The sequence below is a fragment of the Sorex araneus genome, chromosome 2 (genome assembly GCF_027595985.1).
Source record: "Sorex araneus isolate mSorAra2 chromosome 2, mSorAra2.pri, whole genome shotgun sequence".
NCBI classification, from domain to species: Eukaryota; Metazoa; Chordata; class Mammalia; order Eulipotyphla; family Soricidae; genus Sorex; species Sorex araneus.
The window spans coordinates 243,979,525-243,992,239 of NC_073303.1; the positions used below are offsets into that span (position 1 = coordinate 243,979,525).

At 60.8% G+C, this 12,715-nt stretch overlaps 1 protein-coding gene across 2 annotated transcripts; it reads right to left on the reverse strand.

Annotated features, from left to right (window-relative positions):
- Window positions 1–1,973: 1,973 nt before the first annotated feature.
- MBD3 (methyl-CpG binding domain protein 3) lies at window positions 1,974–8,255 on the reverse strand. Of its 2 annotated transcripts, none has more exons than XM_055126717.1 (6): window positions 8,049–8,255; window positions 4,593–4,752; window positions 4,346–4,483; window positions 3,202–3,292; window positions 2,923–3,100; window positions 1,974–2,817 (listed from the first exon to the last, which is right to left on the reverse strand). In XM_055126717.1, the coding sequence occupies exons 1-6, from the start codon at window positions 8,060–8,062 to the stop codon at window positions 2,622–2,624; spliced, it is 777 nt and encodes a 258-aa protein (XP_054982692.1). In that variant the 5' UTR covers window positions 8,063–8,255; the 3' UTR covers window positions 1,974–2,621. The 2 variants fall into 2 exon arrangements, with proteins under 2 accessions (XP_054982692.1, XP_054982691.1); XM_055126716.1 differs by having other exon boundaries at window positions 7,953–8,110.
- Between the last annotated feature and the right edge of the window lie 4,460 nt (window positions 8,256–12,715).

The window sequence follows — 12,715 nt, forward strand, 5'->3', positions numbered from 1 at the left end:
ATTTTGAGGGAAAAGAAAGCACCTGGGGGTGCCAAGAGCTGGAGGCAGGGCACCCAGAAGATGCTCCCCAACCTGGGAGCCAGTCCCCAGGAGGTCACTTGAAGGGGAACTGGCCACTTGCAACCGGGTGGCTTCCGGAGGGGGGGTTATCCGGACCCCCCCTTGCTGATACCTCAAACGAATAAACTCAGTCAAGGAAAAACAGTCTCAAACCACCAACTCCCTTTCCTGAACAGTTTTGTTTCCTCTTTCCAAATTACCACGCAAGATGGTCAATTTCAGGTTTGTTTGGCTCTGCAGTCCCATGCACTGTGGAGCCGGGTTTGTTTTGTCCTGCACGTGTAAGTTACTCGCAACGTACAAGCCCGGCTTCAGGATTCACTGCTGGCTGCCAAGTGCCAAAGCATAGCGGGGTGGGGCTCTGTGGGTCCTTTAGCCCTGATGGTTCGGAGGGGGCAGGGCAGGCTTTGCACAAGGAGCCCTGGGTTAGATCCCCAGCACCTGTGGCCCCCTGGCATACCTAGGTGTGCCCCCCCCCCCAATAAAACTCCTTTACTATAACCTTCCCCTCAATACCCACTTTCGCAGTGTATCTGCTGCTGACATGATGGTCCCCAGTACAGGGTAGACACATGATCAGGATTCTCTGGGGCAGCAGAGCTGGTGGGGTGGGGTGGAGGGTTGGCGGGTGTGCAATGGCTCACGGGGTGGGTGATGTGGCCCGACCAACAGGGTGGCATCCCACAAATAAGTCTGCAAGCAGCAGGGAGTCCCTGAGATGGTCTGGGCGGGAGGTTCGTGTGGGAGCCGGGCCCCTGGCTACCTTAGGAAAGGGGTCACCCCTCTGCCGACACTTGGCTCTCTTGGGGCCCTGACTCAACCTTCATTTTCTGCTGTCCCTCGCCCCCTGACCCCCGCCCCAAGTACCCCCAAACAGCCACACAGACCCACAGACCAGATAGGAAGCAGCTCAGCAGCAAAGCTCGTGACTTGGAGACCTGGGTTCAATTCCCGGCACCAGAGAGGAAACATACACTAGTGATTTCTGGCTGGAGTCCCCTCGGCCATTGTTTTCAAAGCTAAATCGGGGGTTTGGCTCCCACTGGTGGGGTTCAGGGAACCAAAAATACTGGCGGGTGGGACTGGGATTGCTGTGTCCAAGTCCCTTACCCACTCCATGATCTCAATTTTTTTTTTTTTGGGGGGGGGTCATACTGGGCAATGCTCAGGGGTTACTCCTGGCTCCTGCACTCAGGAATGACACCTGGTGGTTCTCAGGGGAACCCTATGGGATGCTGGGAATCAAACCCGGGTCGGCCACATGCAAGGCATATGCCCCACCGCCAGCCCCACCTCAATGTTTAAATGGGGTGTCTGCCCCCTCTCCCCAGGTGGCCTTAGTGCCAACCCACAGGAGTTTCTGGGACTTCTGCATGCTGCTGCTATACACCCTTGCTTCATTCTGTGACCCACCCAGGGAAGCTGAAATGGGCAGTGTGGGGCCACCAGGTCCCAGAGGGTCCGTCCACAGACCACCTCCCCCCCACCCCCTGGGTGCAATGCAGAACCTTGGGGTGCCTGAGCCTGGAGATAAACTTTGTCATCTGGAATGACCAGAGAACCCAGGCCCCAAGTTCTGGGATGACACCCCAAATATCCGAGACCCCACCCAAAGAGGGGCTGACCCATGCCACCGTGGGGCTCGGCGTGGGCCCACTGGCTTAGTTTCCCCAGGGGGAGTCCATCACAGGAACACAGGTGAGTGCAGGTCTGAGGGAGACCCCTGGGCTTCTGTGCCCCGAGGGTCCCATTGTCCCACCTGTCCATAGATCCTGCCCCCCACAGGCCCGGGAGTCCCCCCTTCCCAACAGGTATCTCCCCTTAGTGCAGGAAACTCAGAACTCCACCCCGACCCCCCCCCTGCACGGGGTCCCCTGAGGCGCAGTTCCCGCCGACAGACTCGGGGCGCCCCGTTACAACAGACCACACACCCAGATGGCTTTATTCTCTGCTGAGCAGGGTCCCCCCGAGGGCTCCAGCACCAGCTGGGCACTGGGGCCACACGTGGTGGCCTTCGTGAATTTGTGCTTGGACAGGACTTGGGGGCGGGACGGGATTGGGGTGGGGGGGGCACCAAAGCCCCCCAGCACCTTCCCAACAGCCCTGGGCGCAGGGCCGAATGTCCGGTCGTGCAGGGGTGGGGGTGGGGGGCAGAGCCTGCCAGGGGTGCGGCGTGCAGAGGCCCCTTCCCCGCTGCCTCAGTGCCACAGACCCCCAGCGCGAGGTGGGCAGCCCCCTGGCGCCCCAGGGAACCAGCGACCACGGGCAGGTGCGGCTCTGAGACGGTCACCTGCCCCATCGCCATCGAAGCTTCCAGAGCCCCGGGCTGAGCTGCTGTCCACGCAGGCCCGGGGGGAGGCCCTCGGTGGACGGGGGCGCAGGCGGGGGCGCCGGGCCCGGGGGCCGCTCGTACCCAACCCAGGTGCAACTGTTCCTCGGCCTCTGCGGGCGACCCCCAAGGAGTCCAGGGCAAGCCGCGGGGCCGGGCGGAGACGCGGCCGAGGGGGCGTCGGGGCGGGCGCCCGCGGGGACAGGTCCCAGGCGCCCGCGGTCACCCGGCTCTAGACACGCTCCAGGTCCGGGTCCTGGTCGGGCTCGTCGTCGTCGTCGTCCTCGTCGTCGTCGTCCTCGTCGGCGGGCGCCTGGCCGAGGGGCGCGTCCCCGTCACGCGCCAGCTCCTGCACGTGCGCAAGCATGTCGGCCATGAGCGCCTCCTCCAGGCGCTTCCGCACCTGCTGCACCAGCTCCTCCTGCTTCCTGCGAGCGGGGAGGGGAGGGTCAGGGGCGGGGCCAGGTCAGGGGCCGCCCCCGCCGCCTACCTGGCCCGCGGCCGGGGTGGGGGGGGTGGGGGGGGTGGCGTACCGGATGTCCTCGTCGGTCACCATGAAGGCCTTGCAGAGCGGCTGCGCCGTGTTCAGCCACACGCCCGGGTTCTTCTCCACGGCGGCCGACAGCTGCCCGGTGATGGGCGCCGTGCTGGTGTGCAGGGCGCTGGCGATGGCCGACAGCAGCGTCTCGTCCGTGCAGCCCGGGCCCACCCCTGCGGGCAGGGGGCCGTCAGCCAGGCGAGCTTCCCGCCCGGCCCCAGCAGCCCGCCCCAGCAGCCCCCCCGCCCCCCTCCCCGGCCTCTGCGGCGCTCACCCTGCAGGCCCTTGGGGAGGTCCATGGTCTGCACCAGCTCCTCGGCGATGTCAAAGGCGTTGAGGCCACTCAGCTTCTTCTCCCAGAAGAGCTGCACACGGACGGACGGACAGACAAACTGACGCGTGAGGCCAGTGGGACAGCCTGGCTGGCTCCCCCCACTGGTGACTCCAGGGTACAGCCGGAGTCCCCCACAACCCCCTTTGATTGTTTTGGGGGCCATGCCCAGCAGTGCTCAGGACTTAGTCCTGGAGGGGCCGGGGATCGAACCTGTGACCTTGCGTGCAAAGCCAAGTGCCCTCCCTGCTGTGCTATTGAGGGACCCCACATGCACTTTCCCCCAAAGGAGGGCAAGTGACTTCAGCGCCGACCGGAGCAGGAGCTAGAGGGCAGCGGGGGTCCAGGGGCTCCCGTGTCCAGGCGAGTCCCTGCACGGGGCAGCCTGGGTCAATGCTCGAAGGCTGAAGTGAGGGTGTCCCGAACACAGCGGGGTGGGGGACACAGGCAGGCAGGTGCCCCGTGGTGGGCTGTAACCAGACGGGGCCCACAGCCAGCTCTGCCGGGACGAATCCAGGGCGCATTCACCAAGCCCCCACTCCAGGCTCCAGTGCTCCGAGAAGGCCTGGGCCTTGAGGGAACAACCAGATGCTACCCCAGGGCCCTGGCCTCAGTGCCCGCTGGCCTGTGGGGTCCCCTGGCTGCAACCCACACAAGCATGAGTAATGGCCCCTGCACACACCGTCCCCAGCCAGGGCGCACAGCTCCTAAGAGCTCTGGGATGGGCGCCGGCACCCCATGGCACCAGGGGGTCACTCCCAAACATGGCCAGGTGTGCCCCACCAAAACTACACAACACCCCCCGAAAAAAAAAAACCCAGAGGGGCTGGAGTGATAGCTGAGCGGGTAGGGCGTTTGCCTGGCATGCAGCCAACCCGGGTTCGATTCCCAGGATCCCATATGGTCCCCCGAGGACTGCCAGGAGTAATTCCTGAGTGCAGAGCCAGGAGTAACCCCTGAGCATCGCCAGGTGTGACCCCCCTCCCCCCCAAAAAAAATAAAACCCAGAAAAACAAGCCCAGGCTGCAGCTGGTTGTGAGGCTGGGGCACAGCCCCCAGGCCCTGAGACCCACACGGGCAGGCTCACCTGCCGAGGCTGCTCCACGGCTTTCTGGGGGTCGCTCTTCACCTTGTTGCTGGGATGGTTGGTGATCTTGGTCACCGGCTGCTTGAAGATGGACGCCGTCTGCCGGACGGGCAGCGCCGTGTTTAGGTCGGGCTTGCCCTGCAGAGACACGAGACAGGAGGCTGGGTCCCCAGGGCACCCCGACAGGCGGGCGCCGGGGGGGGGGGGGGGGGGGAGGGAAGGTGGGGCGGGCGCCGCTGGGGCCCACCTTGAGTTGGTTGGAGGAGTCATAGCGCACGCGCTGCCGGCTCTTGTTCACTTTGCTCATTAGCATCTTCCCCGTGCGGAAGTCAAAGGTGCTCAGGTCCATGGAGCCCCCCAGGTAGCGTGCCAGCTGCGGTTTGCTCCGGAACTTCTTCCCGCTGGGGCTGCGCAGACATCGGGTCAGTGGCCGGCAGGACCCGGACCCACCCCACCCATGGGCCTGCCCCCCCCACCCCTCCACTGCAGGGAAGAACGCGCAAAGTGACTGTGAGTCCGCCCCACCCTGAGCGGCCGCTGGGGTGACGGCGTGCGGGGACATCCGGGGACCTGGGATGTCCGTGGGTCCGAGATTGGTGGGGGCAAGAGGACAGTGGGGAGGGTGCCGGCCTTGCACGCGGCCAGCCCAAGTTCGATCCCCCAGCGTCCCACAGAGGCCCGCCCTCCCCGCCCAGCCAGGAGTGACCCAGGAGAGTGGAGCTACGAGTCAGCCCTGAGCACCGCCAGGTGTGGCTCAAAAGACAAACACAAAAACTTCATAAGGGACCTGGCCCACAGGGCTGGAGCCCTGGGTCCAAGCACCCCAGCCATGCCCACAACCAAAAAATAAAAATAAAACCACCATGTGGCCAGGAACCCACACGGACACGGGCCCCACACTGGTCCCTCTGCACAAGACCTCACCTCAGCCCCCAGTGGAACTGGCCAGAACCCGGGAGCAAGAGGCGACTCCAGCCAAACCATGGATGTACCCCCAGACCCCCCCCCACCGTGTCTCTCATGCTCCATACGCGTGTCCCCTCATCCAGGACCCCCAAAGTGCCCAGGAAGCTTAGGCAGAGAATTAGGCCCCCAAGGGCTCCTGGGCAAGGGGCAACCAGGGCTGGAAACATGGAAAGGGAGGGGTGGGGGCCAAGGGACACAGGGAGGGGATGCCGCTGCAGACAGGGCTTAATTGGGAGGGTTGGCCTGTTGGAATGTTCTGGAATGGATAGGGGAAGGCTTAGATGCCATGGTGGTGGTGAAGGGAGCCCGATTTGGGAGGTTTCCAGGAATCACTAATTGAGATGCATGCAGAGGCCCACGCAGCATCTTCGTTTCGTGTGGGGGCTACACCCGGCCGAGTCTAGGGGCCCATATGGTCTGACTAGGGTTCCCACATGCAAAACATGTGCACCCACCCATGGCAGGGATGGGGTGGGGTGATTCTGTTTTTCTTTCCTGGGGGTGGAGTCACACCCAGTGGTGCTCACGGGACCCTAAGGGGTGCTGGGATTAAACCCTGGCCGGCAGCGTGCAAGGCAAGCATCCCACCCGCCGCACTGTCACTCCAGCCCCACAGGTTTCGGAAGGGCGAGTAGGGGGCTGAGGGGCCACACCCAGCAATGCTCAGGGGTCACTCCATGCAACGCCCAGATGTACGGCAGAGTAACAGGGACTGATTCAGGGTCAGGTTCAAGCAAGACAAGTGTCTTAACCCGCCTGATCTCTCGGTTCCCAGGAAGGTTCTTGCATGAAGAAGAAATCACGGCCTGAGGGATCAGACAGCCCATGGTGGGAGGGAGGCAGGGGGAGCCCAGGGAGAGGCTGGTGGACATTTCTGGGTCCCCAAGGCCCTCAACCACGGTTAGGACCGGACAAAAAAAAAAAAAAAAAACAGAACTGCAGGGTGCTGGCCAGAGGGGAAGGGAAGCCACAGGCTGTCTGGGGGGTTTTGGCTTTTGCAGCCACACCTGGTGGTGTTCAGGAGTAACTCCTGGCTCTGACTCAAGAAGCACTCTTGGTGTTGTCCCGGGGTGGGGGAAAGATGGGGTGCTTGGGATGGAACCCAGGTCGGCTGTGTGCGTGGCAAGCGGCCTCCCTCTTTCATGCCCATCTTGGACACTGTTGCTCTCCGGCTGTGGAGGGATCCAACCGAGCCCTCGGGCAGCCAGCTCCTACTTTACCTGAGCTCCCCGCCTGGCCAGGCTGGGAAACTGGGGGAACTTGGGGGACCTACTGGAGGGACAGCTGGTGGGACACTTGCCTTGCATCTAGCTAACCCAGGTTCAACCCCCAGCATGGCATAGGGTCCCTGGAACCCACAGGAGCAATTTCGCAGCCTGGAGCGAGGCCACAGTCCCGAGTATGCCTGGTATGGTCCCCAAAACGGAAAACTAGAGACGCCTGTGTTGCCTTTTGGGACCAGGCAAGCCCCCACACCTGGAGCTGTAGACCCTGGGGGTCCCTCCTCCCCATGGTCCCAATGCCAGGACCCAAAGGGACCCACACAGCAGCCAACCCCCCCCCCTAAAACAAAGCCCCCAGGGATAATGCAGCGGGAAGGGCGATGGCCCTGCACACTAAGCCAGGCTCCATCCCCGCCACCCCCCAGGGTCTACTCAGCCCTCCTCCCAGGGAGCGATTCCCTGAGCGATTCCCTGAGCGCAGAGCCTGGACTCAAACTCTGAGCACCGCCCCGTGTGGCTCAAACAGACCCAAAAAGAATAAGAAGTAAAATAAAAGAAACGGCCAGGTGGTGGGGACCCACGCACTGGTTAGAAGGGCGTCGTTCCTGCCCTCACAAGCACCACCAACAGCCTAGAAATGGCAGGTGTCCCGGGGAACAGAGGCCGGGATGGGGTGGGGGCTGGGGGAGACAGCTGCGGCCCAAAAGCAACACCGCGGGGCAAGAGGCAAAGCCCAGGGCGCAGCCAAACAGCGAGCAGCGGGGGACTTCTTTGTTGCTCGGAGGGGGTGTCCCGGCCCCCGTTTCCCGGGCCAAGGAGAGTCCCTCCGTGCAACCTCGGGGAGGGGTGCCCACGAGCCCGCCTGTGCGTGGGAAACAAACAGGACCCACGCGGGGCTGCGGAGGTGAGGAAACCTCAGCACGCGCCCTAAGCCAAGGGCCGGGGGCCGCCGGGGAAGTGCCCCCCCAAGCTGCAGCAAAAGCCCATGCAACTTGCCCGACCAAGCGACCGCCTACCCTCAAACTCCAAAATCCCCGGGGCTCCCTTACCCCGGTTCTCCCGCCACTCCACCCCCCTGCCCTCCCCCGTCCCGGGGATCAAGGCACAACCCAGTTCCCACCCCCGCCTCCCAGCAGCGACGGGCCGGGGCTTGGGCGCCCGAGGCCCAACAAAGGCCGCCACCCGCGGGTGGGCCCCGTCGAGGCTCCACGCGGCCCCGCCAGCCCGTGCGCGCGCGCGCGCGCGGGGAAAGGCCAACGCGCGCACGCGCTCCGGCGGAGGCGCGCACGCACGCGGCGGAGGCGCGCGCGCACGGCGCAGGCGCCCAGGCCGCGGTCCGGCTCGGGGCGAACCGGCCGCCGCGGAGGCCGCTGGGAGGCGCCCGTTGGGGGCCCTGCCCGGCCGGCACGCTCATTCACCTATAGTAAAAGACATCCCTGTGGCCGGCCGACAGCCCCGACCTTCTGGGCACTTCTTCCCTCTCCCAGCCCTGCGGGAGCGCCGGGCACTCCCACCTCTTCCGCTCCATCGCGCCCGGCTCCTCGGCCCGCCGCCGCCGCCGCCGCCGCCGCGCGGACCCCCGCTCGCCGCCGCCGCTGCCTCCGCCGCCGCCGCCGCCACTCGCCGCAGCTGTTCCGGCCCCCGGGCCCCCGCCCTCCGCCCCAAGCCGGGCGCGCGCCGGCTTTGCCGCCCTCTCGGCCCCCTCCCCGCGCTCGCCAGCCCCCGCTCGGGGGGCCCGCTCCGCCCACCCGCCCGCGCGCGGGGCCCCGGGCTGCGCAGGCGCCGCGCACGCCACGCCCCCGCCCGCCTCAGCCAATCGGGACGCGGGATAGGGCGGGGCCGGGCTCGCGCCTGCGTGCTGGAGACTCGCAGCTTCCACGTGTGCTCGCGAACCAGCTTCCCTCTCGGGCCCGCTGGAGTCCAGAGCGCCCGGCCCGTGCCCCGAGTTGGTCGCGGCTCCTTCCACTGAATGGTGTATCTGAGCTTCCAGGCGCAGAGGCGCCTGTCTTCGGGGGCGTGGTCGCTGTCTGCTCTCCTGCAGAAGCCTTAGGATTAATTTCACTTATTTGGAGGGCGAGTAGGTCACACCTGGTACTCAAAGGCTACTCCCAGCCCTGTATGTGGGGATTAAGTGTGTGTGTGGGGGGGGGGCTGGCGGGGGGAATCCTTTCCCAGTAACTTTCAATGAGACGGCTGTTGGGGCCGGGGCGATTATACTGCAGATAGGGTGCTTGCAGTATAATCCCTGGCACCCCAAAGGATCTCCTAAGCACCGCCGGCTGTGACCCCTTTCATCCAAAAAAATCAAAACAGCTCTTTAAAATAGGGGCTGGAGAGGTAGGTAGTACAGCGGGTAGGGCGGTTGCCTTGAACTCAGCCGATCCATTCAATTCCCCGGATCCGTCAATAATAATTCTGAGTGCAGAGCCAGGAGTAACTGAGGATCGCCGGTTGGAACCCCAAAATCAGATAAATAAGGAGCTAGAGAATAGTACCGAGGTAAGGCACATGGTCACTTTGACCGACTGTGGTTGGATATTCAGCACCCTTAGTACGTACCCCCAGGTGTGGTTCAAAAGTATTAATAAAATTAAAATAAATTGGTACCAAAGCGAATAGTACAGTGGGGAGGATGCTTGCCTTGCACGTGGCTGACCTAGGTTCCATCTCTGGCACCCCATAGGGTCCCCTGAGCCTGCCAGGAGTAAGTCCTGAGCATCACTGGGAGTGACCCCCCACAAATAAAATAAAAAAAATAAAAGAGACATAGTACAGAAGATAAAGTGCTTACCTTGCTCGCAGCTGACCTGGTTTCTATCCCCAAGCACCTCATAAAGTCCCCTGAGCATGGCCAGGAGTGATCCCTGAACACCCTTAATTCCTAAATGTAGCCCAATTCCCCCTCCTCCCTCTAACACCCCCCAACCCCGCAAATAAATACCACTTTTTTTTTTTTTTAAATCATTTGGGGGGCCGGAGCGATAGCATAGCGGGTAGGGCGTTTGCCTTGCACGAGGCCGACCCAGGTTCGATCCCCGGCATCCCATAGGGTCCCCCAACCACTGCCAGGAGTAATTTCTGAGTGCAAAGCCAGGAGTAACCCCTGAGCATCGCTGGGTGTGACCCAAAAAGCAAATAAATAAATAAATAAATAAAGTCATTTGGGTCACACCCAGTGGGTGCTCAGGGATCAAGCACTTATCCCTGTTCTCTCTGCCCCAAGGACCGCTTTAAACTTAATTTAAGTTTCACTTTACCGTCCTTCTTTCCTTCTTGTTTTAGAGCTACACCCTGGGTGCTCAGCAGCTGTTGCTCTTAGCTCTGCACTCAGGAATTACTCAGGGAATGACAGGAATCAAATCCAGGTTGACTGCCTGCAAGGCAACACCCTGCTCTCTGTAGGATCTCTCCAGCCCATACTTTGGTTTCTTGTTTGGGGGTTGCACCTGATTGTACTCAGGGCTTACTCCAGTCTCTGCCATGAGGGGTGATTCCTGGCAGTGCTTAGAGGAACATATGGGCTGCTGGGGATCAACCCAGGTTAATTGCAGGCAGCGCAAACACCTTACCAGCTATACTATCTCTCCAGCCCCTTAAGATCCACTTTATTTTCTGTAGATTTTTTTTTCTTTTTGGGTCACACCCAGCTATGCTCAGGGGTTACTCCTGGCTCTGCACTCAGGAATTACTCCTGGCAGTGCTCAGGGGACCCTAGGGGATGCTGAGAATTGAACTTGGGTCGGCCGTGTGCAAGGCAAACACCCTACCCGCTGTGCTGTCTCTCCAGCTCATCACTGTATCACTGTCATCCCGTTGCTCACCAATTTGCTTGAGTGGGCGCCTGTAACGTCTCCATTGTGAGACTTGTTACTGTTTTTGGCATAGCGGATACGCCACGTGTAGCTTGCCAGGCTCTGCTGTGCGGGCGAGATACTCTCAATAGCTTGCCGGGCTCTCTGAGAGGGGTGGAGGACTCAAGCCCGGCTTGGCCGCATGCAAGGCGAACGCCCTACCTGCTGCGCTATTGCTCCAGCTCATATTTTCTGTAGATTTTTTGTAATGTTTTTGTTTGGGGACCACACCTGGTGATGCTTAGGACTTACTCCCTGCTTTGTGCTCAGGAATTACTCCTGGCAGCCTGGGGGGCCCTATGGAATTCTGGGGATCAAACCAGGGGTGGCTGAGTGCAAGGCAAGCGCCCTACCCATGATACTATATCTCTGGCCCCTTAAGGTGCACGTTAAGACTTGGGGGAGCCTGAGGGGTCCAAGAATGAGCTAGTACAAGCTTTGCTTTCGAGAAACCCAGGTTTCACGACCCCCAGACCCTCCACGCCACATGGAACACTGGATTTGGCCCCAAAACAAAGCTGATGAAGTTAGACTCGGACCCAGCGAGGCTGAGCCCGTGTATTTCATGGGGTGTCCCAGGTTCCATCCCTAGCACCATGTGGTTCTGTGGGTACAGAACCCAGACCAGCTCCTGAGTGCCTTCAGGTGTGGCCCCGAAAACAGAAGATTAAGACATGAGAGCCAGGGCTGTGGCTATAATGGTGGGACACACTCAGGGAAATGCAAGGCCTGGGCTTGCCCCCCAGAGACTTCCCACCACCCAGTGTGGCAGCTGAGAAAGGGAAATAAAGTTGTTGCAGGTCAGGGGCTGGAGCGATAGCACAGCAGGTAGGGTGTTCATCTTGCATACAGCTGACCCGGGTTCGATTCCCAGCATCCCATATGGCCCCCTGAGCACCGCCAGGCATAATTCCTGAGTGCAGAGTCAGGACTAACCCCTGTGCATCACCAGGCGTGACCCAAAAAGCAAAAAAAAGCAAAAAAAAAGTTGCAGGTAAAGGGGCTGGAGCACTAGCATAGCGCGAAGGACGTTTGCCTTGCGTGCAGCTGACCCAGGTTCAATCCCAGGCATCCCATATGGTTCCCTGAGCTCCGCCAGCAGTGATCCCTGAGTGCAGAGCCAGAAGCAAGCCCTGAGCACTGTGTGGCCCAACATACCCCTCCAAGGTGTGGGAGAAGGGAGTACAAAAGTGTGCTTTTTGGGTTTGGGGCTTTTGTTGTTTATTTCTTTTGGGGGCCACAAGTGCTCAGGGCTGACTCCTGGCTCTGTGCTCAGGGATCATTCCTGGTGGGCTCTGGGGACCCTATGGGATGCTAGGGATGGAACTTAGATCAGCCCCATGCAAGACAAATGACTTCCCACTCAGGCCCCCAAAAATGTACTTTTGGGAAACAATAAAATGTAAGAGATTTCTCAGCCTTGAAGTTGCACAGACACATACAGACCACACCCCTTTGACATGTAAGTCCCTGGAGAGGAGAAACTGAGGCCCCACCCACATACAGAAATTTAGGCCTCCGGAGCTGAAGCGATAGCATAGTGCATAGGGCGTTTGCCTTGCATGTGGCTGACCTGTGTTCAATTCCCAGCATCCTATATGGTCCCCCGAGCACCGCCAGGAGTAATTCCTGAGTGCAGAGCCAGGAGTAACCCCTGTGCATTGCCGGGTGTGTCCCAAAACGCAAAACAAACAAACAAACAAACAAACAAAACTAGAGCCCCACCCAGACATGGGTGAATGCTCAGAAAATAATCTATAAGGCCAGGGGCTGGAGCAATAGCACAGCGGATAGGGCGTTTGCCTTGCATACAGTCGACCCGACCCGGGTTCGATTCCCAGCATCCCATTTGGTCCCCTGAGCACCGCCAGGAGTGGTTCCTGAGTTCAGAGCCAGGAGTAACCTGTGTGCACCGCCGGGTGTGACCCAACAAGGGAAAAAAAAAAAAGGGCTTCTTTTCTCTCAGTAAATGCTGGTTCTTTCCCATTCTTTGAAAAGAACTCAAATTCTATTTTTTTTTTTAGAACTCAAATTCTAATAGACAAATAAACACACCACAGTCTACAAAACTATATATATTTTTTTCCTTTTTGGATCACACCAGTGGTGCTCAGGAATTACTCTTGGTACTTGGGGGACCCTCTGGAATGCCGGGGATTGAACCCAGGTCGGCCATGCGCAAGGCAGGAGCCCAACTCTAGCTGTACTTCGCTTCTCAATAAAAACTAGTGCTGGGGCTGGAGCGATAGCACAGCGGGTAGGGTGTTTGCCTTGCACGCGGCCGACCCAGGTTCGATCCCCAGCATCCCATATGGTCCCCTGAGCACCGC